General features: G+C 39.0%; 3 protein-coding genes across 4 annotated transcripts; 2 read left to right on the forward strand and 1 right to left on the reverse strand.

Moving 5' to 3' along the window:
* Positions 1 to 7,402: 7,402 nt before the first annotated feature.
* LOC137829237 (uncharacterized) lies at positions 7,403 to 8,482 on the reverse strand. The gene has a single exon (XM_068636035.1). It carries the CDS (start codon positions 8,480 to 8,482, stop codon positions 7,403 to 7,405), a length of 1,080 nt encoding a protein of 359 aa, XP_068492136.1.
* Positions 8,483 to 8,606: 124 nt separating this feature from the next.
* LOC137829505 (protein FAR1-RELATED SEQUENCE 2-like) lies at positions 8,607 to 14,804 on the forward strand. Of its 2 annotated transcripts, none has more exons than XM_068636311.1 (5): positions 8,607 to 10,820; positions 11,847 to 14,045; positions 14,190 to 14,300; positions 14,380 to 14,477; positions 14,573 to 14,804. In XM_068636311.1, the coding sequence occupies exons 2-5, from the start codon at positions 13,218 to 13,220 to the stop codon at positions 14,577 to 14,579; spliced, it is 1,044 nt and encodes a 347-aa protein (XP_068492412.1). In that variant the 5' UTR covers positions 8,607 to 10,820; positions 11,847 to 13,217; the 3' UTR covers positions 14,580 to 14,804. The 2 variants fall into 2 exon arrangements, with proteins under 2 accessions (XP_068492412.1, XP_068492413.1); XM_068636312.1 differs by having other exon boundaries at positions 11,852 to 14,045.
* Positions 11,834 to 13,143, forward strand: LOC137829238 (protein FAR-RED IMPAIRED RESPONSE 1-like). Its single transcript, XM_068636036.1, has 2 exons — positions 11,834 to 13,050; positions 13,119 to 13,143. The coding sequence occupies exons 1-2, from the start codon at positions 11,834 to 11,836 to the stop codon at positions 13,141 to 13,143; spliced, it is 1,242 nt and encodes a 413-aa protein (XP_068492137.1).
* Positions 14,805 to 24,690: the final 9,886 nt, after the last annotated feature.

A 24,690-nucleotide genomic window follows, 5' to 3' on the forward strand; every position in this document is an offset into this window, starting at 1 on the left:
CGGACAACCTGTCTGCCACCAACATGACTCCCACAAATCCCCTCGTGGAGCTCGGACATGATCCGGGTACACTGTTCTCTGCTCACGCACATCAAAATTGGGTGTGTGAACCCATGCCTGAACAGTTCTCCATCCAAGAGGGTATATCTTGCAGAGTTCTTCTTTATCTTCTTGCCCTCCTCGGGCTACACTGGAAGTATCCCATCGGCAAGGTAACGCCTATAGGGCGTCATCCACGTGTCCCCCTCCTCCAGCACGCATACCTGCATGGGGTCTTCTCCTTCCAGTGAGTCCGGATATACACTCACACTGGGCACCCTCAGCGTCTCCTGGGTTAGCGGCCGATGACTCCTCGCCCCCTTCCTTGACGAACCGACTTGGAGGACGCCTACCATATTATCTGCCACGAACGCTCGCGGTGCTTTGAGAGTTTCCTGTATAACTGTCCTCTGCCTTCCCCCCTTGCCTGAGCTGGCCAGCTTGGTGAGCAGATTAGCACGGGCATTCTGTACCCTAGGGACATGCACTAGCTCAAACACTGCGAACGCCTTTCTCAAAACCTGCACGTAACTTAATTACGTAGCCATCTGTGGATCCTTGGCCTGGTACTCTCCGGTCACCTGACCCGTCACCAGCAGAGAATCACTCTTTGTCAGCAAGCTCCGCGCACCCATCTCCTTGGCCAAGAGCGCGACACCTGCGCGGTCTTCCTTTTCTAGGGGCGGGCGTTCCAGCACCATGAACACCCCCCTCTGCATCTTGAGGCTGCTCTCATAGCACCTCTTAGCTTCTTGCTGATCGGACTTGATCACGATCATCTTCCCACTCAGGTCTGGGAGCTTCATCTTCATGTGGTGGGTGGACGACACCCCCCTTAACCGATTCAACGCCGACCTGCCCAACAAAATGTTGTACGCTGAATGGCCGTTCACCACCAGATACTTGGTATTCTCCGTGCGAGATGTGGAGCCGTCTGTAAAAGTCGTTCTCAGCTCCAAATAGCCCCGCACCTCCACTTGATCTCCCGCGAAGCCATACAAACACCCCGTGTATGGCCTGAGCAAGTCAAGAGATAACTGCAGCTTGTTGAACGTGGACCAGAACATAACATCTGTCGAACTCCCCTGGTCCACGAGCACTCTGTGCATTTTTCTCCCTGCGATTACAACAGAAATCACCACAGGGTCGTTGTCATGGGGGACATCATCACGAAGGTCGGCCCTCGTAAAGGTGAGGTCAACGTCGAGCAAATCGTCCGCTGCTTGCTCCTCCACCGACATCACCGAACGCGCGTATCTCTTACGCTGGGAGGAGGTGCAGCCTCCACTTGAGAATCTGTCCGCGATGGTGTGGATCTCCCCATGGATAGGCATCTCATGGGCTTGGTCGTCTGCTTGCGTAGCCAAGGCCTCAGCTCCTGATGGGACAACACTCATGCGCTTCTCATTTACTTCGCCCTCCGCTGCGATATGCGCCACCGCACGACGCCTTATCTCAGCGAACGTCGTGGGGCGACTCCTGATAAGCGATTCGCTAAAATGCCCAGGGCATATCCCCTTCCTGAAGGCATGAACGATCATCGACTCGTCCTTGGTGCTCACCCTCACCACCTGAGCCCCAAAACGATTCACAAACTCCTTCAACGTCTCCCCCTAGTACTGCCTTACGTCAAAGAGATCGTAAGAATTGGGCGGGAGAGCACGATTTGCTATATACTGTTCCCTGAACAGTTTTGAGAACTATGCAAATGAGGTCACGTGGCCGTCTGGAAGGCTGATGAACCACTCCATTGTCGTCCCTACCAACGTGCTCATGAACAACTTTCACCTGACGGCATCATAACCGCCAATCAACATCATCTGAGTGTGGAATGTTGTGAGGTGTGCTTCCGGATCTTCCACTCCCGTGAACGTGGCTTTCGGCCCCACGAACGTAGTCGGGATCACAGCATCCATTATCTCTTGCGAGAAGGGCATTGGAAACTCCCTTGTAAGTGTCGCACAGTCATGCTCCTCTGCCTCGCGACTTCCCCCTGGCTGCGCAACTCATGTCGCAACTCTTCATTTCTTGACTGAGACGCAGCCAAGTCCATCTGAATACGCTCTTGATCAGCGCGCGACGCCGCCATCGCTTCCTGGAGACCTTGCATCATCTCCATGACCTGCTGTAAGGTCAAATTCCCCTCCTCCACCGGCGCGGTGGAGCTTTGCCTAGTGGTTCTCATTTCTTGGTGATTCTTGAAGGATTTCAGCGAATCCTTGCAAAACAGAGTGAATCTTGAAGCTTCTTGACGAACGTTCCAAGATTCTTGACGAACTTCGCCAAATTCTTGAAAACCTCAACGAACTTCACAAACCTCTGCAACTTCTCTGGATCTTGAACCTCTCGCAGTGGGACTGATGTTAGATCAAGCCCCACGATGGGTGCCAAAATGTTTCGGCCGATTGAGCTAAGAGGTCCTTGTGCGTCTCAATGATCCACGTCTCGAAATCTCCTTCGTCTTCGCTCAATCTTGCTCTCATTCCTCCGTCGTGAGCACCTGAAACAGAAGAGCAAAGGGAGCCCTCACGGCCGTTTGCACTCCGACGCTCAAGTCAGTATGGCTGGAAACACCGTCGCGCTACCGTCGCGGAACACCACAAGCTCATTGTTCTTGGCAGCGCGTAACTGAATGTAACCGTTTTCTAACAGAATTCTCTCTCACTTTCAGAGCTTGCCAAACGTCTAAGTCTCTAGAAAAGTGTGTGTAAAAAAATGTGATGTAATGAACGTCATGTGTAAAAACGTACCTCACTTAGCCTTTCAGCAAAGGCTTATATACCTTTGCTAAGTGTTTCTGCCACGTGTCTTCTTCTGACCTAAGCATTACTGCAGGCGCGCCTTCACGACCCCGTAACCCAAGCTTTGGGAAATTCTAGTGTGCGAGGCTACCCTCTCGAAGTGCATCTGGCACGGGATGACCACTCAAGCGTCGACTCATACGCCCAATATCAGAGGGGTCATCCATGTTGAGCGTACTCTGCCCCTTCACGTGTCGTGCATGTCAATCGCCCCTGGAACGAGACTCTAGCGAGTCGTATCGGTCCCAGTGGCTCTCTAACGGTGGGGCGTATTGCCGCTTCCCTACACCTCATGCACGGATCCTCGTGATCTGGGCCTCTTCGTACTGATAGCTGATGTGTGGCTTTCAAGCCACCTCTTTTTGACTCGTGATCCGAGGCCTCCTCGCCCAGATACAATGCCGCCTCCTCCTCGGTTCTCCTTACTCGTGAGCCTGACAAGGCTCCTCCTTGGTCAACTAAACCTCCTTTGCGGGTCCAACCTGCGGAGTCCCTTTTTGACTTTTGGTCAACGGTCGAGACTGAGACCTGGACGGTAAAATTTTAAATGAATATATTAAGTTTAAGATTTTATGATCTTGATTACCGTAGCAACATTTTAGATTTTTTTAAATATAAAACCTTAAAAAATTATAAAAAGAAAAAAAGAAAAAAATCTAAAAAAATGAGAAGAATTAGAATTTAAAATTTAAATAAAAATAATTAATATCATAGGGAAAATAAATAAAATCCATGTAAATTAGTTCACATCTCTTTCTTTGATTTTCCAAAATCCTTATTATTCTAGGTTGTTGTCACTTTTCCTCTTCAAGTTTATTCCTCTATACACCGAACCAAAACCCAAGGTTTCAACAGCGACCAACAAAACCAGTTCAAACATTAAATGTTAGATGTTTTTCAATATAATGTTTTTCTGGTGTTCTTCAATATCATGCTATTAGACCACTTGGATTTTCATAACTACAATTTTATCTACAATATACCTGTTATAGCTATTAGTCATACTAACAAACCGATCTATTTTATTTTCTTATTAAAACATTTACAAATATTAATTATTTTTATTAACTTAGTATATCTTTTTTCAATATATATATATATATATATATATATATATATATATTATTTTCCATTGTTTATGTAACTGTTAAAAAAATGCATACTGTTTTCTGTTTTTTAATGTTATTTAATAGTTAAGTATTCATTTTTTTCCATTCTAATATATTATTTAAAACCTACTAATTGTGTTGATTTTAGAACATATTCATTGCAGGAGCATATACTGAATACAATTAAAATTTATGTCTTATAAAGCATCTCTATTAAAATATACTGACATGACATAAAAAATGAAAATTCAAGATTTTAAATAAAATTTTAGATCATAAAAATAAAAATATTATTTTTCTATCTTAAAAGTATATATTTCTTTTAACAACAAAATAAACATTAGAGAGTGTTGGTCTTATAAAAAAAATTGTATTTAAATAAAAGTTATAAAAAGATTTTTGAAAGTGATATGATCATAAAATCCATAAAAGAATATATTACGATGAATGTTGAAATAGACTTGTTATTATAAAAATAAAGAAGAAGAAATTAAGTAAACAATTATTTTAGGTTTTAAAAGTAAATGATTCTGATTTGCAGTACGAAAAAGAGAAAAAAAAAGTAAATATTTGAGTCTTTGAAAATATTAAAATTAAAAAAGTGACTCAAATTAAATTTTTATTATTATTTTAGTTGTACAATTAGAAAATTTCTTATTTGAAACTTAAATTATCACTTACTTGAATTTAAACATTTATTTTTTAGCGTTTTAAATTTAATTACTTGTTATCTTTAGAATATCTAAAATATAACTATTTTTCAGTATTTTTTAATACTTTTTTTTTATCGGCAATAAAAAATAAATAAATGTGAATCACTTCAGGGGTGGTTCAACCCTTATACAAACATAAAATACCTAAGACACTCCATCTCAATACTCACACCGTCAGACGCCTAGAATTACTAAACAATCCTAACTCAACCCATACGATCTGATCTAAACAATAATTCAAAAAACCATCATCATACAGACCAAAGTTTCGAGACACCACTCGGAAAAGGAGAACAAACCAGAGAGAGACTTGGACGTAATCCAAGACCAAGTCTTCACTTGAACCAGAGCAACCACTTCTAAACCATCGACAACTCCCCCATTAAAGATTGCATTGTTTCTATGCTTCCACAACTCACTTACCACTGCAATCCAAATCACTCCCCACATCTCACTTGCTAAAGCAGACGCATTACACAATCTAAACTGAGAAAAATTTAGCAGTGGATCATTATGGGACACAAACTGCACTCCAAGCCAAGCAAAACAACCACTCCACACTAGCCAAGCAAATCTGCACTCACAAAACAAATGGTTATTTGATTCCACCTCCACCCTACAAAGACTACAAAAAGGACTTTCAACTGCAATCCCGCGCTTTTCCAAGTTAACCCTAGTGGCTAACACCCTCCAGGCAGTAACAAGTGCAGAAGGCAGGGCTTTACATCTTCAAAGCTGTTTGAACACAATGGCATTCCCCCATCCCGGCCCCTCCTAAGACGATTATAGGCAGAATTAACTGTATATGATAACCCCTCCCCATCCTTCCAAACCCAGCTATCCTCCTTTTCCAAGTCCAAACACACACCTTGTACTACCTGTAAGAAGTGGCACTCCAATTGCTTCTCCCATTCAAAAAGACTCCTTCTCCAGGCAAATGTCCAAACCCATTGCCCATTATTCCACGCCCCAAACTCGGCCACCTTAGATTCTTTTGACAAACTCAAGGAAAACAACCTCGGGAAAACTTCCTTCAAAGCTCCGTTGCCCACCCAATTGTCTTCCCAGAAAACAATTTCCTTCCCTGTACCACTCATCCACTTGATAGCATCTTCAAAATTCTGACCCCAACCCTCCGAACTCCAAACCTCCTTCAGATCTCTCCACCAAAGAGAGTCCTTACTACTTTTCCCTCCCTTTCTCAAAACTCTCCACCCCAGTACTTAGACTCAAGAATCTCCTTCCATAAACCGCCCTTGTCAGATCCCAAACGCCAAATCCATTTACCAAGCAACGCCAAATTAAAAACCCTTAAGTCAATGATGCCAAGACCACCGGTCTCCCGTGGTTCACACACCTTTTTCCAAGAAGCCCAGGCAACCTTTCTTCTATCATATCCCCACCCCCATAAAAAATCCCTTTGTAATCTCACTATCTCATTTGCTACCGCAGAGGGTATTTTGAATAAGGACATATAAAACAAAGGAATAGAGGAACGTACCGACTTAATTAGGCAAATTCTCCCCGCCATGGACAAGAACCTACCTTTCCACCTGCTTAATTTACTCCTCAGACTGTCAACCACCCCAACCCAAAACACCCGTCTCTTGTGGCACCCTCCTACCTGCATTCCCAAGTAAACAAAAGGAGTTACCATCACTTCACAATTTAGAATAGCCGCAAAACGATGAATCATTATCTGATCGACCCCCACGCCACCAATCTTGCTCTTCGAGAAGTTCACCTTAAGGCCAGAAGAGAGTTCAAAACAATTTAAAGCCACTTTTATATTAAAGACACTTTTAATGTTTGCTTCACAAAAGAATGTGGTATCATCGGCATATTGCAACATGTTTACCTTCACTTTTTTCCCTCCAATTTCCAAGCTATCAATCATATTCTTCTCAACTGTCATCCTTGACACTCCTGCCAAACCTTCGGCTGCAATAAGGAACAAAAACGGAGCTAGCGGGTCACCCTGCCTAAGTCCCTTCTTTGGCAGAAATTCCTTAGTCGGACTACCATTCACAAGAACAGACAGTGAAGCCGATTCTAGGCACCCCTTAATCCAACGAATCCATCTACTACAGAATCCGACTCTTTCTAACATATAGTAAATGAACTCCCACCTCACAGAGTCATATGCCTTTTCAAAATCCACCTTAAAAAAAATGCCCTTTTTCTTCTTTCTCTTCACCTCATCCAAAACTTCATTGGCTACTAACACGCTATCCAACAAACCCCTTCCTTCAAGAAAAGCAGACTGCCTGACATCAATGACCTTACTAATCACCTTTTTCAATCGTAAAGACAACGCTTTCGAAATGATTTTATACAGACATCCAACCAGCAAAATAGGTCTAAACTCACCGAGCTGTTGTGGATTTTCAACTTTAGGAATCCAACATAAGAAAGACGCATTTGACCCCCTAGGCCATTTACCGTTATCCTCGAAATCTTTCACTGCCGCCATAATGTCCATCTTAATGAAATCCCAACAAAACTTTATGAAACCCATATTAAAACCATCTGGCCCATGACTTTTCGAACTATCACAACTCCACACCGCTTCCCTAATTTCTTCTTCTGAAAAAACACCTACCAACATCTGGTTATCTTCTCCGGAGAAAGATTTAAATTTGACGTTGTCTAGCTTGAGCGGAAGCTCTTCATTTCTAACAAATCTGGCTTCAAAGAATTCTCTGACCTTGTTTTTTACCTCATCCTTGTTCTCACACCACTAACCATTCTCTAGGACTCCATGTAACTCGTTCTTAGCCCTCCTCCATTTAACTGACGTATGGAAAAACTTCGTATTGAGATCTCCTTGCTTCAACCACTTTTGTCTTGCTTTTTGTTTCCAAATCGCCTCTTGCTTGAAAAGATTTTTGTTAAGATCTGCTAAGAGAGACCTTCTTTCCTCCCTTTCATACATATCGAGCTCATTTTCTTCATCTTTTATATCCAACTCGTTAATCCTCTTTTGCAACCCTTCACCCAGTTGATTCACATTCCCAAATATCTCTTTATTCCAAACTTTTAAATCCATTTTGAGTTTTTTTAGTTTTTCTTTGAAAATGTACATTCCACCACCTTGCACCTCATAGCTGGGCCATCTTTCTCTTAGGAACACCTTAAACCTACTATCACTTTGCCAAACATCCAAACTCCTAAACGGTTTCGGGCCCCAGTCAACATACTCATCTTTAAGAATTATTGCACAGTGATCAGAAACAGATCTACTATGAACGAACTGTTTACAATGCGGCCAAACATCGCACCATTCCTTTGACACTAGAAACCTGTCAATCCTACTCTTCACTAGCCCGTTTGGTTTATACCACGTAAACTTTCTACCAGTCAACGGAATATCTACCAATTCAGCTTTCTCAATAAAGGCATTAAAGCCTTTTATTTCCCTACTATACTCGGATACTGACACCAAACTCTTCCTCTCCTCTTTTCTTCTGATAGAGTTAAAATCCCTCATAACACACCAAGCCTTAGATAACTGTGTCAACCTATGAACACTAATCTCCTCCCAAACCAACATCTTCTCCCGCAACGAACCAGGGCAATAAACATTCACAATTGTGACAGGAACCCCCAACCCGACCTTCCAAAGCCCCTCAATAATAGAAAAATTCCTGCCATTAATAAACCTGGACATCTGAAAGCAACTTTTTCTCCATACTGTAAAAATCCCACCAGCACCATTGCTTGCTCCGTTTTCAACCCAATCAACTTCATTAGATCCCCACATAAGAAAAACACTCTCCTTACTTAACTTAGCGCATTTTGTCTCTTGTATACACACCATATCCGCCTCCTCCTTATTAATCAAATTTCTTAAATAATTTCTTTTGATGTTACCTCCTATCCCTCTTATATTTATACTGATTATCTTCATCATCTAAGAACCTTGGACTCCCCCTTTCATTCCTCAACTTGCAGCGGTCCCGGCTCTCTAAAGAAAGTAGATTGCGGATAACAACATCTTCCTGATCAGACCGAGTATACCCCTTTTCCTTACCATGACACCAAATTTTAGCTGCCTCAAAACCATCATTTTTCAGCCTAAAATTTTTTTCGTCATTCTCAAAAGCACTATCTGGCTTTAAAATAGCAGTAGACCTCCCCACCGTATTCTGAACCATATAGTCACCCTGCTCTACCCTTACTTCAACTAGATTACAATCATCTCCGCCCAAACCCTCCATTTCCAACTCACCCCTTCCGTCGACCTCTCCCAACACCACTTCTGTATGGTGTCTACATTGAAGGAACCCTCCTTGCCACAAACAACCATCCCTTGTCAAACACCGCCCCTTTTCTTCCTCCCCCAACGTCTCCACTCCAACCCCACACGGTTCGATGAGACCCACTTGCGGCAGGGAATCACCAAGCTGCCCACAAACTCCTCGCATCTCACACTCCACAGCTACATCTTGCCACCCCCTTCGAGACTCTTCCATTGCCCCTACACTTAGACTCACATGTCCCCCATGTCCCTCTCGGTCCGCAGCCCCTACACCCCTCACCTTTGAGACACCGACCTGCTCTTTCTCTACTTGAGATGGGTCCAACCCACCACAAGCTCCCACCCCATTCACGCCCGAAAACCCCACGTACCAAGCATCATCACTCCCATCCACGTGGACTTCATTTCCTCCTGCATTAATACCAATTTGGCAAGAATCATGTGGCTCATGATTGCATAACTCCACATTTATTTCACTAACCACGTGCATTCCTTCAACCACTTTTTCAGGTTCCAATTCATGATTAATACCAAGCACTTTACGTGCCTCACCATGCTCCATTAATAATGTGCCAACCTCCACATTTAATCCACTAGCTGCATGCATTCCTTCACCCACCTTTTGAGAATCCAATACATGATTACACCCATGCACTTTACGTGCCTCACCATTCTCCATTATTAATGTGCCAACCTCCACCTTCTCCCCACTACCCATTAAAGCTTTTAATGCGGGATTAGTATCCCACTTTTGTTGTGCCACCTCATGCTCCACATTAATGGTACCAATCTCTCTCTCCGTCCCACTACCCAATAGAGGGTTCAATGAAGGATTTATGATCCTCTGTTGATGAGCCCCACCTAGACCCAATTCTGCATGCACCACCGAACCCTGGACCGTCGCCTCTTCGCATTCTCTTCCACCATTGCCATCGTCAAAAACTGAACCCACAGAGTCTGAGCACTCCTGTCCACCTCCAACTTCTGAGCTAGCATCAGAATCCGACACTGAGCGGGCTCCCCACTGACTAAAAAAGCTTCTCAACTTGCGGTCTGGAATACACGCCTCCTCTTCGAAAGACACCAAGCACACTGTTCTATTAATGCACACTTCCTTCGTCACGTTTATCGTTTCGCCCGCCGGGATTCTAACTCGAAAACGAACGTATTCCAAAACCTCCCTAGCAAGAGTTGCTTGATCCATCTCTACCACTTTCCCGACTAAAGCCCCAATACTTTCAAAACACTGATTACTCCATAGTTGTATAGTTGTAGAGTTGTATAGTTGTAGAGGGAGACCTCTACAACGTACCCAAGCATATCTTTCATTAACTGCAAAAGATTCATCCCAAAAGGAAGAATCGAGACAAACATTCCAGCAAACCAATCTCTATTTTCTTCAATAATTTTACCAATAAGACCATCCTCGTCACAGGACAACAGTACATAATTGTCCCCAAGTACCTTAACCTAACGACGCTAAAACCACCCATAATAAAACTCGAGTAGTGATACGTGAACAACTCTTCGCCTGGATACAACTTGCTTAGGTGGCAAATAGGTGGCAAATTTAATGACATGGCAGGGGTAATTTTGTCCTTTTAAAAAAAATTAAAAAATTCCTATACGCGTTTTTTGGAAAGCTTGGTGGTCCTGGGTATTTTCGTTTTGGAAAGGTTGGTGTTCTGGGTATTTTCGTTTTGGAAAGGTTGGTGCTCCTGGGTATTTGGAAAGCTTGGTGCTCCTGGGTATTTTCGTTTTGGAAAGCTTGGTGCTCCTCATTTATGGGCGGTGCTTCTGGCGCAAGAAAAAGTGGGTGCCTTCAATTCAGTGCGAGATTACGCCTTCAATCTGGGTTGGCAATTGGTGTGCGTGCGATTTGGGGGCTTCTTTGGAGGTTAGTTTTTGTTTAGGGTTTAAGATTTTATTGCATTATAGTAGCTATGTAGGATTTCTATTTGAGTTTGAATTTTATGGGTTATTTAGGGTTCCGTTTTGGGTTTTGATTTTAGGGTATTGTTTTGGGTTTTGATTTTCAATGCATATAAAGTATGGTAAAAATAGTGATGTGAATGGCAATAGTGATGGTAGTAAAACTGGAGTGTCTAAAAATGATTTTCCCTTACATAACGTGCATCAGAACCATCAGAGAAATTCAATTTTTCATGTAATTGACTGGGACCCAGACTTTTGGCCACCACTTGAAGTTGATAGAATGGTTTATTTCTTTTAAGTAATTCATGGTGTAAGCAATAAGCAACTGAAGTAGGCATGTCACATGAGAAAACTCTCTTTCAATGTTTTCTAGTTTGATTCCTAAAAGAATAATGGTTCTCTACTTTTGTAAACTATTTATTTTCATTGTTTAAAATAAAAAACTGTGGCAGAAAGTGAGATTGCAATTCATATATGCTTCATCCCACTATCCGTCTCCCAATTCATGAGGCAATTTTAGTGAATTCTGATTTGCATTCGTTGCACCTTCACTGTCCATATTCTTCCCATTTTTCTATGTTCATAATGATTTTGTTCCTAACTACTATACAATCCTTGAGTTCTTAAATTGTAAAAGTTCTTGTATGAAGATATCCAAGTTTAATACATATTCTGTATACTGTGTAAGAAATCTTCAAATTTAGGAGGGTATTGTAAGATGAATTTTTTTCATGGTTCCTATTTTCATTAGTTTTTTTTTATACATATAAATCAACTATTTTTTTATTTACAATAAATAAATAAAATAAAATGAAAGATTTCAGGGATGTCCCCACCCTTATGTTTCATGTTTAACTTTTTATATCAGAATACCATTAAGATTAACGCCTTTACAATGGTAAAATTGAACATGCATTGGGCACATGCAAGTGAATGGATTTCCTAAATATCATCCATTAATACTTGCATCCAGTAATGTTTTTAACAGTGCAGAACATTAACGAAGTGGAGAATATTTGCCTTGATGACATATCCTTGTTTGAAGAATGTGAGACTTCTAACACAGTTAATTGCAAAGGAATTAATAATGATGATGATTTGGTTCCTATAGTGGCCATGTGTTTTGATAGTGCTGATAATGTTAAATTTTTTTATCGACAATATGCCATTTCAAAGGGTTTTGGCATCAGAACACGAAGTTCTAAGAAAGGACCGAACAAAGAGCTAAGGTACTTCATGTTGGTGTGTGCAAGAGCCGGAAAATATGTCTCGCCTATTCCGACAGAAGTTAATACCCAACCAACTCAAAGAATTGAATGTCCAGCTCGAATAACTGTTGGGATAAAAAATGGAAAGTGGTATATTATGTCTGTGCACGAAGAACATTCACATGACCTAAGTCCAACAAAGTCACGGTTGTTTCGGGGTAATAGAAGAATCAATTTACACACAAAGAGGATGCTTGATATGAATGACGATGCTGGGGTACGAATTAATAAGAGTTATCAGTCGTTTGTTTCAGCAGCTGGTGGTCATGATAATCTAGAATTTGTTGAACGAGATGTGCGAAACTATGTCGGGAAACAAAGGAGGGCTTTGGGAAAGGAAGGAGATGGGAAAACACTGTTAACTCATTTCTCTCGTATGAGGGAGCTTAATGAGCACTTCTTCTTTGACATTGATTTCGACATTGATAACAGAATCCGTAACATTTTTTGGGCCGATGCACGAAGTCGGGCTACGTGGGAAAGCTTTGGGGATGTTCTATGTTTTGATACTACATATTTGACTAATAAATATGACATGCCATTTGCACCATTTGTGGGTGTTAATCATCATGGGCAATCAATTTTGTTGGGTTGTGGACTACTATCTTCAGAAGACACAAATGCTTTTGTTTGGCTCTTTCAAACTTGGTTGCGATGTATGTCAAATAGGCCACCTAAAGGCATTGTGACTGACCAATGCAGGGCAATGCAGAATGCAATTGAATTTGTGTTTCCTAATGCAAGTCACAGGTGGTGCTTATGGCACATCATGAAGAAAATACCTGAGAAGCTACAAGGCTATGGCCAATATAAACAAATCAAACATGCAATGAAGATCGTAGTGTATGAGTCCACCAATGTTGATGAATTTTTGTCGTCCTGGGAAAATTTCATTACAACATATGATTTGAGTAACAATGTTTGGTTGACTACCCTATTCGAAGAACGACAACGCTGGGTGCCATGTTTTCTTAAGAATTTCTTTTGGGCAGGGATGTCAACAACACAAAGGAGTGAGAGCATGAACGCCTTTTTTGATGGCTATATCAATTCGATGACCACACTTCAACAATTTGTACATCAATATAACAATGCACTACAAAAAAAAAGCACAATTAGAATGTGAAGCAGACTTTGCTTCGATGAACACCGTTATTCCTTGCACGTCCCAGTCTAGCATCGAAAGACAATTCCAAATGGAGTACACACATGCCAAATTCAAAGAAGTACAAGTAGAATTTAGATTGAAAATGAATTGTGTTGCTCATAATGTGCTTGCTGAGGGACAAAGTTGTCGGTTCGATGTTGTTGAAGAGTCCTTTTGTAATGAAAGAACTAAGCACATGAAGTTTGAAGTGTCTTTTAACCGGGGTAACTTTGATATTTCCTGCACATGCTTGTTATTTGAGTTTAGGGGAATTTTGTGTCGACACTGCTTGGTTGTTCTTGCACAGGAAAAAGTCCCACAAGTACCAATGAAATATGTGTTGAGCAGATGGAGTAAAAATCTTCGTCGAAAACACACCTACATAAGAGCTTCATCAGGGATGAAAGACAATGATCCACAAATTCATAGATATGACGGGTTGTGCAAGAAATTTTATGATATAGCTGAACTTGCAAGTGCCTCAACAAGTGGAACAGAACAATTACATAAGCGTCTTGATGATTTTCTGGCCAAACACATGGATAATCAACAAACTTGTACAATTGTGACCCAACCAGTGTTGTCTGGCATTCCTCCATCACCGATGTCACCTAATCATATCACTTTGAACATGAACAACGAAGTTCGTAGCCCTATTGCTGTTAAAAGAAAGGGACGTCCACGATCTACCCGAAAGAAGTCATGGACTGAGAGAGGTCCTCGAGTCAAAACTTCATCTAGTACACACCAAGTTGCCATTATGCGTAATTCGGTTAGTGCAATGCCAAACTTTGTCCACATTTGAATCTAAATTTCGAGTTCATGTATCACATTTATGAATACAATGGAATATCACATATATGAAACATATTATAGGCCAACTATTTGGAATTAAATTTTTTCATTTCTCTTATAGGAGAGGCATGAACAAAGAAATTTTGTAGATGTTCCTTCTCGGGTGTGTGTTGAAAGTCAAGTGAATATGAACACATGCATTGGGATAACACATGCAAGTGAAGGGCTTTCTGTAAGTTATTGTTGTTGTTATAAGTGTGAAAGTTTGTTTCATGTTTTCGCTTCCTTCATTCAATTGTTTGCAATTGTAGGTTCCAATCGGAGCTTCAATAGGATTCCTTTCGCTTTTGACATCATTGGATAATAGTGTAAATAATTCACAGCATTCAAGTGCAGCAGAATTGAAGAGGTTTGTACATTAAAAATTGTTCTTGTGTTATGTTGAACCCAGTACAATTATTTTACACTTAAATTAAACCTCTAAGCATGTTGCTTTCCTTGCAGGCCATAATTTAAAGTGACATCACAACGTTAGAAGTTCAAACTTTTGGAATGATATTAACAAAGAATTTCACATTGTGACCAATCCGTCATGCATTTTTATTTAGTTTGCAATTGTGGTGGGTTATTGTGTATCCCACCTTTTAAAATGGGATGTTAATGTTTACAGCAATGTTGTTTGATATGAACTTTGTCAATGATAATATTTGTAAGAAAATTATGTTCTATTCGTGCATGGGTGAGAAAGTTATACTGTGATCACCACTTATGTAGACAGGAATCACCACATACTCTGAGCACTGTGACAGTTAAAAAACTCAAGCATGAACCAATTTAAGTAAAATTCAGGCACACTAGGTTCTGTTTGCAGAAACTATTACTGAAATCACCACTTATTGGTGCCCTCATCCCCACTTTTTATGGATGAAAACCCAAATGACCACCACATTACCCATGACCAATTGGGAATGCAAAAATAACCTTGGGACAATCCACCCACCTCCCACATGTCCAACAATTCATCCTGGTTTTCCAAAATATACCCCCTTAAAAAAATCCACAATTCGTGCATGGGGCAGAAAATTATACTGTGATCACCACTTATGTAGACAGTAATCACCAAATACTCTGAGCACTGTGACAGTTAAAAAAGTCAAGCATGAACCAATTTAAGTGAAATTCAGGCACACTAGGTTCTGTTTGCAGAAACTATTACTGAAATCACCACTTATTGGTGCCTTCATCCCCACTTTTTATGGATGAAAACCCAAATGACCACCACATCACCCATGACCAATTGGGAATGCAAAAATAACCTTGGGACCATCCACCCACCTCCCACATGTCCAACAATTCATCCTGGTTTTCCAAAATATACCTAGTTAAAAAAATCCACAATTCGTGCATGGGTCAGAAACGTATACTGTGATCACGAATTATGTACACAGGGATCACCAGATATTGTGAGCACTGTGACAGTTAAAAAAGTCAAGCCTAAACCAATTTAAGTGAAATTCAGGCACACTAGGTTCTGTTTGCAGAAACTATTACTGAAATCACCACTTATTGGTGCCTTCATCCCCACTTTTTATGGATGAAAACCCAAATGACCACCACATCACCCATGACCAATTGGGAATGCAAAAATAACCTTGGGACCATCCACCCACCTCCCACATGTCCAACAATTCATCCTGGTTTTCCAAAATATACCCCCTTAAAAACATCCACAATTCGTGCATGGGTCAGAAACGTATACTGTGATCACGAATTATGTACACAGGGATCACCAGATATTGTGAGCACTGTGACAGTTAAAAAAGTCAAGCCTAAACCAATTTAAGTGAAATTCAGGCACACTAGGTTCTGTTTGCAGAAACTATTACTGAAATCACCACTTATTGGTGCCTTCATCCCCACTTTTTATGGATGAAAACCCAAATGACCACCACATCACCCATGACCAATTGGGAATGCAAAAATAACCTTGGGACCATCCACCCACCTCCCACATGTCCAACAATTCATCCTGGTTTTCCAAAATATACCCCCTTAAAAACATCCACAATTCGTGCATGGGTGAGAAAGTTATACTGTGATCACCACTTATGTAGACAGGAATCACCACATACTCTGAGCACTGTGACAGTTAAAAAACTCAAGCATGAACCAATTTAAGTAAAATTCAGGCACACTAGGTTCTGTTTGCAGAAACTATTACTGAAATCACCACTTATTGGTGCCCTCATCCCCACTTTTTATGGATGAAAACCCAAATGACCACCACATTACCCATGACCAATTGGGAATGCAAAAATAACCTTGGGACAATCCACCCACCTCCCACATGTCCAACAATTCATCCTGGTTTTCCAAAATATACCTAGTTAAAAAAATCCACAATTCGTGCATGGGTCAGAAACGTATACTGTGATCACGAATTATGTACACAGGGATCACCAGATATTGTGAGCACTGTGACAGTTAAAAAAGTCAAGCCTAAACCAATTTAAGTGAAATTCAGGCACACTAGGTTCTGTTTGCAGAAACTATTACTGAAATCACCACTTATTGGTGCCTTCATCCCCACTTTTTATGGATGAAAACCCAAATGACCACCACATCACCCATGACCAATTGGGAATGCAAAAATAACCTTGGGACCATCCACCCACCTCCCACATGTCCAACAATTCATCCTGGTTTTCCAAAATATACCCCCTTAAAAACATCCACAATTCGTGCATGGGTCAGAAACGTATACTGTGATCACGAATTATGTACACAGGGATCACCAGATATTGTGAGCACTGTGACAGTTAAAAAAGTCAAGCCTAAACCAATTTAAGTGAAATTCAGGCACACTAGGTTCTGTTTGCAGAAACTATTACTGAAATCACCACTTATTGGTGCCCTCATCCCCACTTTTTATGGATGAAATCCCAAATGACCACCACATCACCCATGACCAACTGGGAATGCAAAAATAACCTTGGGACCATCCACCCACCTCCCACATGTCCAACAATTCATCCTGGTTTTCCAAAATATACCCCCTTAAAAAAATCCACAATTCGTGCATGGGGCAGAAAATTATACTGTGATCACCACTTATGTAGACAGTAATCACCAAATACTCTGAGCACTGTGACAGTTAAAAAAGTCAAGCATGAACCAATTTAAGTGAAATTCAGGAACACTAGGTCCTGTGTGCAGAAACTATTACTGAAATCACCACTTATTGGTGCCCTGATCCCCACTTTTTATGGATGAAAACCCAAATGACCACCACATCACCCATGACCAATTGGGAATGCAAAAATAACCTTGGGACCATCCACCCACCTCCCACATGTCCAACAATTCATCCTGGTTTTCCAAAATATACCCCCTTAAAAAAATCCACAATTTGTGCATGGGGCAGAAAATTATACTATGATCACCACTTATGTAGACAGTAATCACCACATACTCTGAGCATTGTGACAGTTAAAAAAGTCAAGCCTAAACCAATTTAGGTGAAATTCAGAAACACTTGGTTCGGTGTGCAGAAACTATTACTGAAATCACCACTTATTGGTGCCCTCATCCCCACTTTTTATGGATGAAAACCCAAATGACCACCACATTACCCATGACCAAATGGGAATGCAAAAATAACCTTGGGACCATCAACCCACCTCCCACATGTCCAACAATTCATCCTGGTTTTCCAAAATATACCAAGTTAAAAAAATCCACAATTCGTGCATGGGGCAGAAAATTATACTGTGATCACCACTTATGTAGACAGTAATCACCAAATACTCTGAGCACTGTGACAGTTAAAAATTATGCATACAATACATTTGTCATAGCTAATAAAACAACATAAACATATGACATGTAAATAAATATACAATTTTACATTAACATCAAAATAAATATTAATAGACAATGAATTTGTAATGACTAATACGGTAATGTTGCTAAATTTTGTACTTGTTCAAATTATGAATATCAGTTAAAACATACAATATTTATTGTGTAATAGTCGAATGTCCCAAAAGCATACTAAAATTAACAATAACATAATCAGTCATATACAACTACAAACGCTTCCATCTTTTCCTGGAATACGTCATCCAAGGTGTTTTCAAAATAGGAGCCTTGACCCGAATTCTGGGTTCACGTTTCATGCGTGATATCATGTTACTTTCTTCATTTGGCACCTTTTCTTCATCTTTTTTATTTCCCCCATCTTCTTGTTCATGTTGTCCTGCATTAATATCATTCAACTCATTCTTTTCCCTATATGTGTAATCCAGTGATAGTGGTTCAAGTAGAGGTGAAGGACAATCTTCTAGAACAGACTTGTGCATTTCACTTATGCATTGCTTTAACTGCTTCACAACATTCTCAACATTGGTAATCAAATAATCTTGTTCCTTAGCTCGATGAACCATTGCTGCAGTTTCTTTAAGCATTTTACCAATATCATCTTTTGTTGGTTTCAGGATGTTATATGCACGTCGACCTTCTTCAAAGGCTTCTTTTACAATTACATTCTCAAACTCTTCCTTCGACACAGGCAAATGAACAATAACCTGATTATGTAAATAACAGTGAAAACATAAATCAATGCATTACTACATCATCAACAACAATATTTCCCTACATATTTGAATTAAAATGATGCCTTACCAAATTCTTTTCCAACGCATATGCAATTTCATGGTCCCCCAATTTAAAGTCCATCCAATTCAAAATTCTAGGAAATTTTATTCTTCTGGGATGCACTTTTGTCTTGTATGAGAACAAATGCTCCAATGCCCATATCTATATACCATCAATATTAAAAATTTCAATCATGCTCAATAAAATATGAAATAAATTACGCATATGAACTAAATTATATAAACATAAACATTTCAAAGTACCTGTAATAAGTATACACATCCAACAATGTGGATATGTGATGTACTTGATTCGTTCGTAATAGACATCGAAGCTGAACACAAACTATTTACTAAGTACTCATAAACTACTAAACCCCAATTAAACTTTTTTAGTTGCCCTAAATCATCCAAAACGCTAAACAACCCAGAATGAACAATACCCATTCTATTTGGTAGTAAAAACTCAGAAAGCCCTAACAATATGTACAATCTACAAAAGTCCTCAATGCAACCATCATTGTCAAACTTCATAATTTCATCAAAAATCATCTTGACATTGACATTATTACTTTGAAATAAAGTCTTAGTATGACTTTCGTTTGCTGCTTTGTGCAAGTCTATTTTTTCTCCCACAACTCTGAACCCCAAACCTAAACAAACATCTACCAAGGACAATGGGACAACTTCACACCTTATGAGGAAACTTTGTCTTCTCTCCACCCATCTTGAACACAACTCCCTAAGTAGGGTTCGACTCATTTTTACCTTGTCACCCAACAACATTACCCATGCAAATGGGGTTGATTGAATGAAAGTCTTTTGTTCATCAGTTAACCTCTTATTCACCACACCCAGAAAAGTTGTTCTACAATAATGTCGAAACACCTACATATGAAATCGAAAAAACAAATCATCAAAAAACAAAAATCAGTGTGCGTTGTGCACAAATTATGATTTTGTTGAATCAGACCTTGTGCTCCATAACCAAATCATCGACTTGACCTGCATCTCCCTCCATTATATCCTGAAAAAAAAACATGTATTTATCCACCTAAAGAAACATTGATTTTTCATATATATAACTTCTGCCTAGGTGGTGTCTGCCCTCACTATTTATCCACCTAAAGAAACCGGGTTTATTTCTTCTCTATTTCTTTTATTTTTACCATACTTAACATGCATCGAATAGGATATGTTATTTTACTTTCCCTTCGTATATATTACGGAACCTAATCATATGGAACAAGTTGAGTTTTATAGTTTTCATATAAATAAATCTAATAAGACAAACTTGTGTCATGTTCCAAAATTAAAGGCAATCATTACTGTCTCTCTCTTATCTTAATACATATATTAGCATTATGACCTCCATTTTTGTCTCTCTTTCTATTATTTGACTTGTTATCTATGTATTACAGCAACAACATTTGGCACTACAAGGTGTGGGAAACTTGCATGGACAATGGATTTGAGAAGATGATAATTAAGGGGAGTGAATTCCCTTTATGCCAGATGCAGCTATACCCTAACACCAAATCTAGAGAAAGAAATGTACATTAATGGCTACTGCTGATTAATTCTGCTCAAACCCTTCAAAACTTATGTCATTTCCTATTTCGACCTATTTATGATACCTCGGTGTACACTCTGAGACTTGTTATACCACCATCATTGAATTTGGATTATCAAACTATCAATTACTATGTTTTCTGCTTCTTCAGATCTCTCTTAACACATTCAATCAAAATAAGTGTTGAGTTTTTCAATATATCTTTCAAAACTTTTGCCACAATTTTTTATTTTAAACAATGAAAATAAATAGTTTACAAAAGTAGAGAACCATTATTCTTTTATGAATCAAACTAGAATCAAAACAATACCCTAAACAATACCCTAAAATCAAAACCCAAAACAATACCCTAAAATCAAAACCCAAAACAATACCCTAAAATCAAAACCCAAAACGGAACCCTAAATAACCCATAAAATTCAAACTCAAATAGAAATCCTAAACCACAAACATATAACCAAACAGTCACACAATATAACCAAAAGGTCAAAACACTGTGCAACGTTGCAGTTTTTCTCTTTCTTTCCCTTGAAATTTGATTTTCAATAAACCACACATACAAACGAACACAGTCAAAGAAACTAACCCAGCAAGATTAAGATAAAAGAACACAATTAAAAGACAAGAACGAAATTGAGGTTGGACTTGAATCAACAGAATAAGCAAATGGAAGTACAATTAAATGTATAAACAACAAAAGACACAGTTCACATCTTCCATTCTCTAACAGATTCAAATTAAAACCCACAACAAGAAATCTATCCACGATTCCTTGCACGAATTCATCAATTGAAACGTAAATTGATCAATTGGAGCAAATCCATTAGCCGTTTATCCACTCCTGGTGAACCCTAATTTCGGAGGCGGGGTACAGGATTTACTCGTGAGTTGTGGCCGACCTTGCCGGTGATCTCGCCGACCCACCATAGACTCAAACAGTCACACAATATAACCAAAAACTCGAAAACCAAAAACGCCCACAACACCAATGCATTCAAAAAACGACCAAAAAAATTCACTCACCTTCCCGTCGCTCCTACCACTTCGTCCGCAATCGCTTCGCACTCCGTCAACGACCAAAAAAACTCCTACCACTTCGTCCGCGATCGCTTCGCTCTCCGTCTCCTTCTGTTTGAGCAAACACCCACACTCCACACTAGGTACAGCACGTTTTGAAACGCAGGAAGTTCTGAAACAAAATTCAAATTTTCATTGTTATTTTACAAAAACACCCATGCCACGTAAGCAATCCATCCAGGTCATCCAGATGTATTCTGGCGCAAAAAATAATTGGGGTGTCTAAATATCATTTTCCATAAAACTCTCTTTAATCAACTGTATGTTAGGTGCTTCTGCCAGACAACCTACGAAGCATCTGTCTAACCAGGAAGAAGACTCTACCTTAACATTAAACTGAAAAGCAGCCTCTGCCCCATGAGGACTACTCACTTTCTTTCCAGAAACCACCTGAGCGAAAGAGAGTTTTTGTTGTTTCCGTTGCTCCTGCTCCCTCGGCCTCCACATCTTACGGGTTTGCTCCTCCTTCGTCCTAGACCTCCATTCTTTCCTTGGCCCTTCATTCCTACTGTATTTAGGTAAGTTCACCTGTAATTTCCACGTACCAATCCAAATAGCGTCCAGGCTCCTTTCCAGGGAATAGACATTTACTCCTCCGCTTCCTGGAATTAAGCTTATTAGAAATGAACACGTCCAACACTCTTCCCCATCTCTGAAAAACCTTCCACAGATCCTTCGCAAAGAAATGATCTGGAAAGTTTGTGAAGAAGAAAGATGTATCCGTCATTGGCCTAGCCCTCCCTTCACCGGAAAACTTCCTTATAATTCTCTTCTCTCTCTGATATAGATTAATCGAAAACAATAATTAATGTTATTGAAAATACTGAGCACAGACAAATTGAATAATTACTTCTAACATAATTTATTTGATTTACTGGTATTTTAGTAGTTAAACTTAACTACTTATTATCATTAAGTGAAATTTACATAGCGGTATAATAATAAGTGATTAAAATTTATAGAGCAAATAACTTTAAATTATTAAAACCACGAATTAAAAGATCATTAAAGTAAAGTATAAGATAATTATAGGACTAGAATAGTTAAAAATTTACATTTTTAACTATTTTTTAAAATTTTGATAATTATAAAGATTTAAATAAAATAAAATATTCTAAAATTAAACTCACCTATTTACCGAAAAGAAACTTACGCGAGGTAAGTTGTGTGCGAGAGACTTCAAAATATCCAATATAATGTACACTTTATTGTTTTATCTTTAATATAAGAAATATATACTTAGAGTTATTAAAACATCTCTAAGAGGTTATAAGAGTTATTTAAAAAATAAAACTATTGTTTTAACATAAATTATTGAAAATTAAAAACAATTACCTGAATACAGAGAAAAGATGAAACAGAAGGTAGCAAATTCAAGAAGAACGAAAACAGAAGGTATGCATATTCAATTTGCGAGGAAGACAACTTTCCAACTATTATTGCCCAATTTTCCCTTTCTGAAAAGTCTTCTAGAAAAACAAGACTCTTATCACTTTTTATATATGATGCTAAAACATTTTAATTAAAAAAATAGTTTCTATTAAAATATGAAAAAAAGAATAGGATGAATATCTTATGGATATTAAACACATACGATTATAAAAAAAACCTATAGACTAAGCTCATTACATAAATAGAAATATCTAACAATATCTATAATATCTCATAATATCTAACACTCCCCTTCAAGTTGGTGTATATAAATTATATGTATCCAGCTTGTCACAAATATAATCAATCTTAAGTCCTCGTAAGAGTTAGTAAAAGTATTTGCTAATTGATCATTTGAATTGACAAACTCAATCTTGATATTTTCCAATATATTCTCGGATGAGATGAAATGACAATCAATCTCAATATGTTTGGTCCTTTCATGAAAAAACTATATTTGAGCTAATATGAAGAGCAACCTGATTATCATATATAAGTGTCATTTGAGTGACCTCTTCAAATTGTAATTCTTTAAGTAATTGTTTAAACTAAATAAGCTCACATGTAGCTGAAGCCATAACTCTATATTCTGCTTATGCACTAGATCTCGCCACAACACTTTGTTTTTTGCTCTTCTAAGAGATCAAGTTATCACCAATGCCAACACAATAACCAGAAGTTGATCTTCCATCAGATGAAGGTCCTTCCCAATTAGCATCTGAATAACAAACGAATTTAGTATGAATATTGTGACCATATAACAAACTTTTTCCAAGAGAGCCTTTAATGTACTTCAGTAAAAAAATGACTACATTCCAATGGTCTTCACATGGAGAATTAAGAATTTGACTCACCACACTGACTGCAAAGGAAATATTAGGACGAGTAATAGTGAGATAGTTCAATTTTCCAATTAATCTTGTGTACTTCTTAGGATCTGAAAGAGGCTCCCCCTGATTGAGTAGAAGTTTGACATTGGGATCCATGAAAATATCAACAGGTTTCGAATTCATCAACCCAATTTCCTCCAAAATATTCAATGCATATTTTCTTTGAGAGGTAACAATACCATTATTGGATTGTGCTACCTCAATCCCTAACAAATATTTGAGTTTGCCAAGATCTTTGGTCTGAAAATGTTGACAAAGGTGTTGTTTTACTTGTGAGATGCCATGGTGATCATTGCATGTAAGAACAATGTCATCTACATATACGACAAAATAGATACACCCAACACTCGAATGACGCTAAAAAACTGAATGATCCACTTCACTGCGAGTCATACCAAACTGTTGAACAACATTGCTAAATTTTCAAAACCAAGCCCTAGGAGAATGCTTGAGGTCATATAAGGATTTGCAAAGATGACATACCAATCTAGAAGACTCCCTCTGAGCAACAAAACCGGGAGGTTGCTCCATATAAATTTCTTCCTGGAAATCCCCATTAAGAAAGGCCTTTTTGACATCTAGTTGATAAAGAGGTTGTCATTGAAGAGCAGTCATCGATATGAATAAGAGAACAAAAGCCATATTTGTTACTGGAAAAGAGTATCACCATAGTCTAAACCAAAAATTTAGGTAAAACCCTTAGTCACAAGACGAGTTTTAAGACGATCAATAGTACCATCAGGACCAACTTTGATAGCAAAAATTCACATGCAACCAACAACAGATTTCCTAGAAGGTAAAGGAACAAATTCCCAAGTTCCATTATTCTAAAGTGCATTCATTTCATCAAGCATGGCCTGACGACAACCAGGATGGCTAAGGCATAACCTACAAATTTTGGAATGGATACAAAAAAAATAGACGAAAGACATGCATAAAAGTTTGAGATAGTTTATGGTAACTCAAAGCAGTATAATGTGGATAGGGATTACGGGT

Source organism: Phaseolus vulgaris, chromosome 7 (assembly GCF_000499845.2).
Source record: "Phaseolus vulgaris cultivar G19833 chromosome 7, P. vulgaris v2.0, whole genome shotgun sequence".
In the NCBI taxonomy this organism is placed as follows: domain Eukaryota; kingdom Viridiplantae; phylum Streptophyta; class Magnoliopsida; order Fabales; family Fabaceae; genus Phaseolus; species Phaseolus vulgaris.

Coding starts and splice junctions, on each gene's coding strand:
- LOC137829505 (XM_068636311.1), top strand. CDS start 13,218: ATGCACTACAAAAAAAAAGCACAATTAGAATGTGAAGCAGACTTTGCT. Junction 14,046..14,189: donor TTGCCATTATGCGTAATTCG/GTTAGTGCAATG, acceptor TTTCTCTTATAG/GAGAGGCATGAACAAAGAAA. Junction 14,301..14,379: donor ATGCAAGTGAAGGGCTTTCT/GTAAGTTATTGT, acceptor TTGCAATTGTAG/GTTCCAATCGGAGCTTCAAT.
- LOC137829237 (XM_068636035.1), bottom strand. CDS start 8,482: ATGGTGTGTATACAAGAGACAAAATGCGCTAAGTTAAGTAAGGAGAGT.
- LOC137829238 (XM_068636036.1), top strand. CDS start 11,834: ATGTTTTTAACAGTGCAGAACATTAACGAAGTGGAGAATATTTGCCTT. Junction 13,051..13,118: donor GATTTGAGTAACAATGTTTG/GTTGACTACCCT, acceptor TCTTTTGGGCAG/GGATGTCAACAACACAAAGG.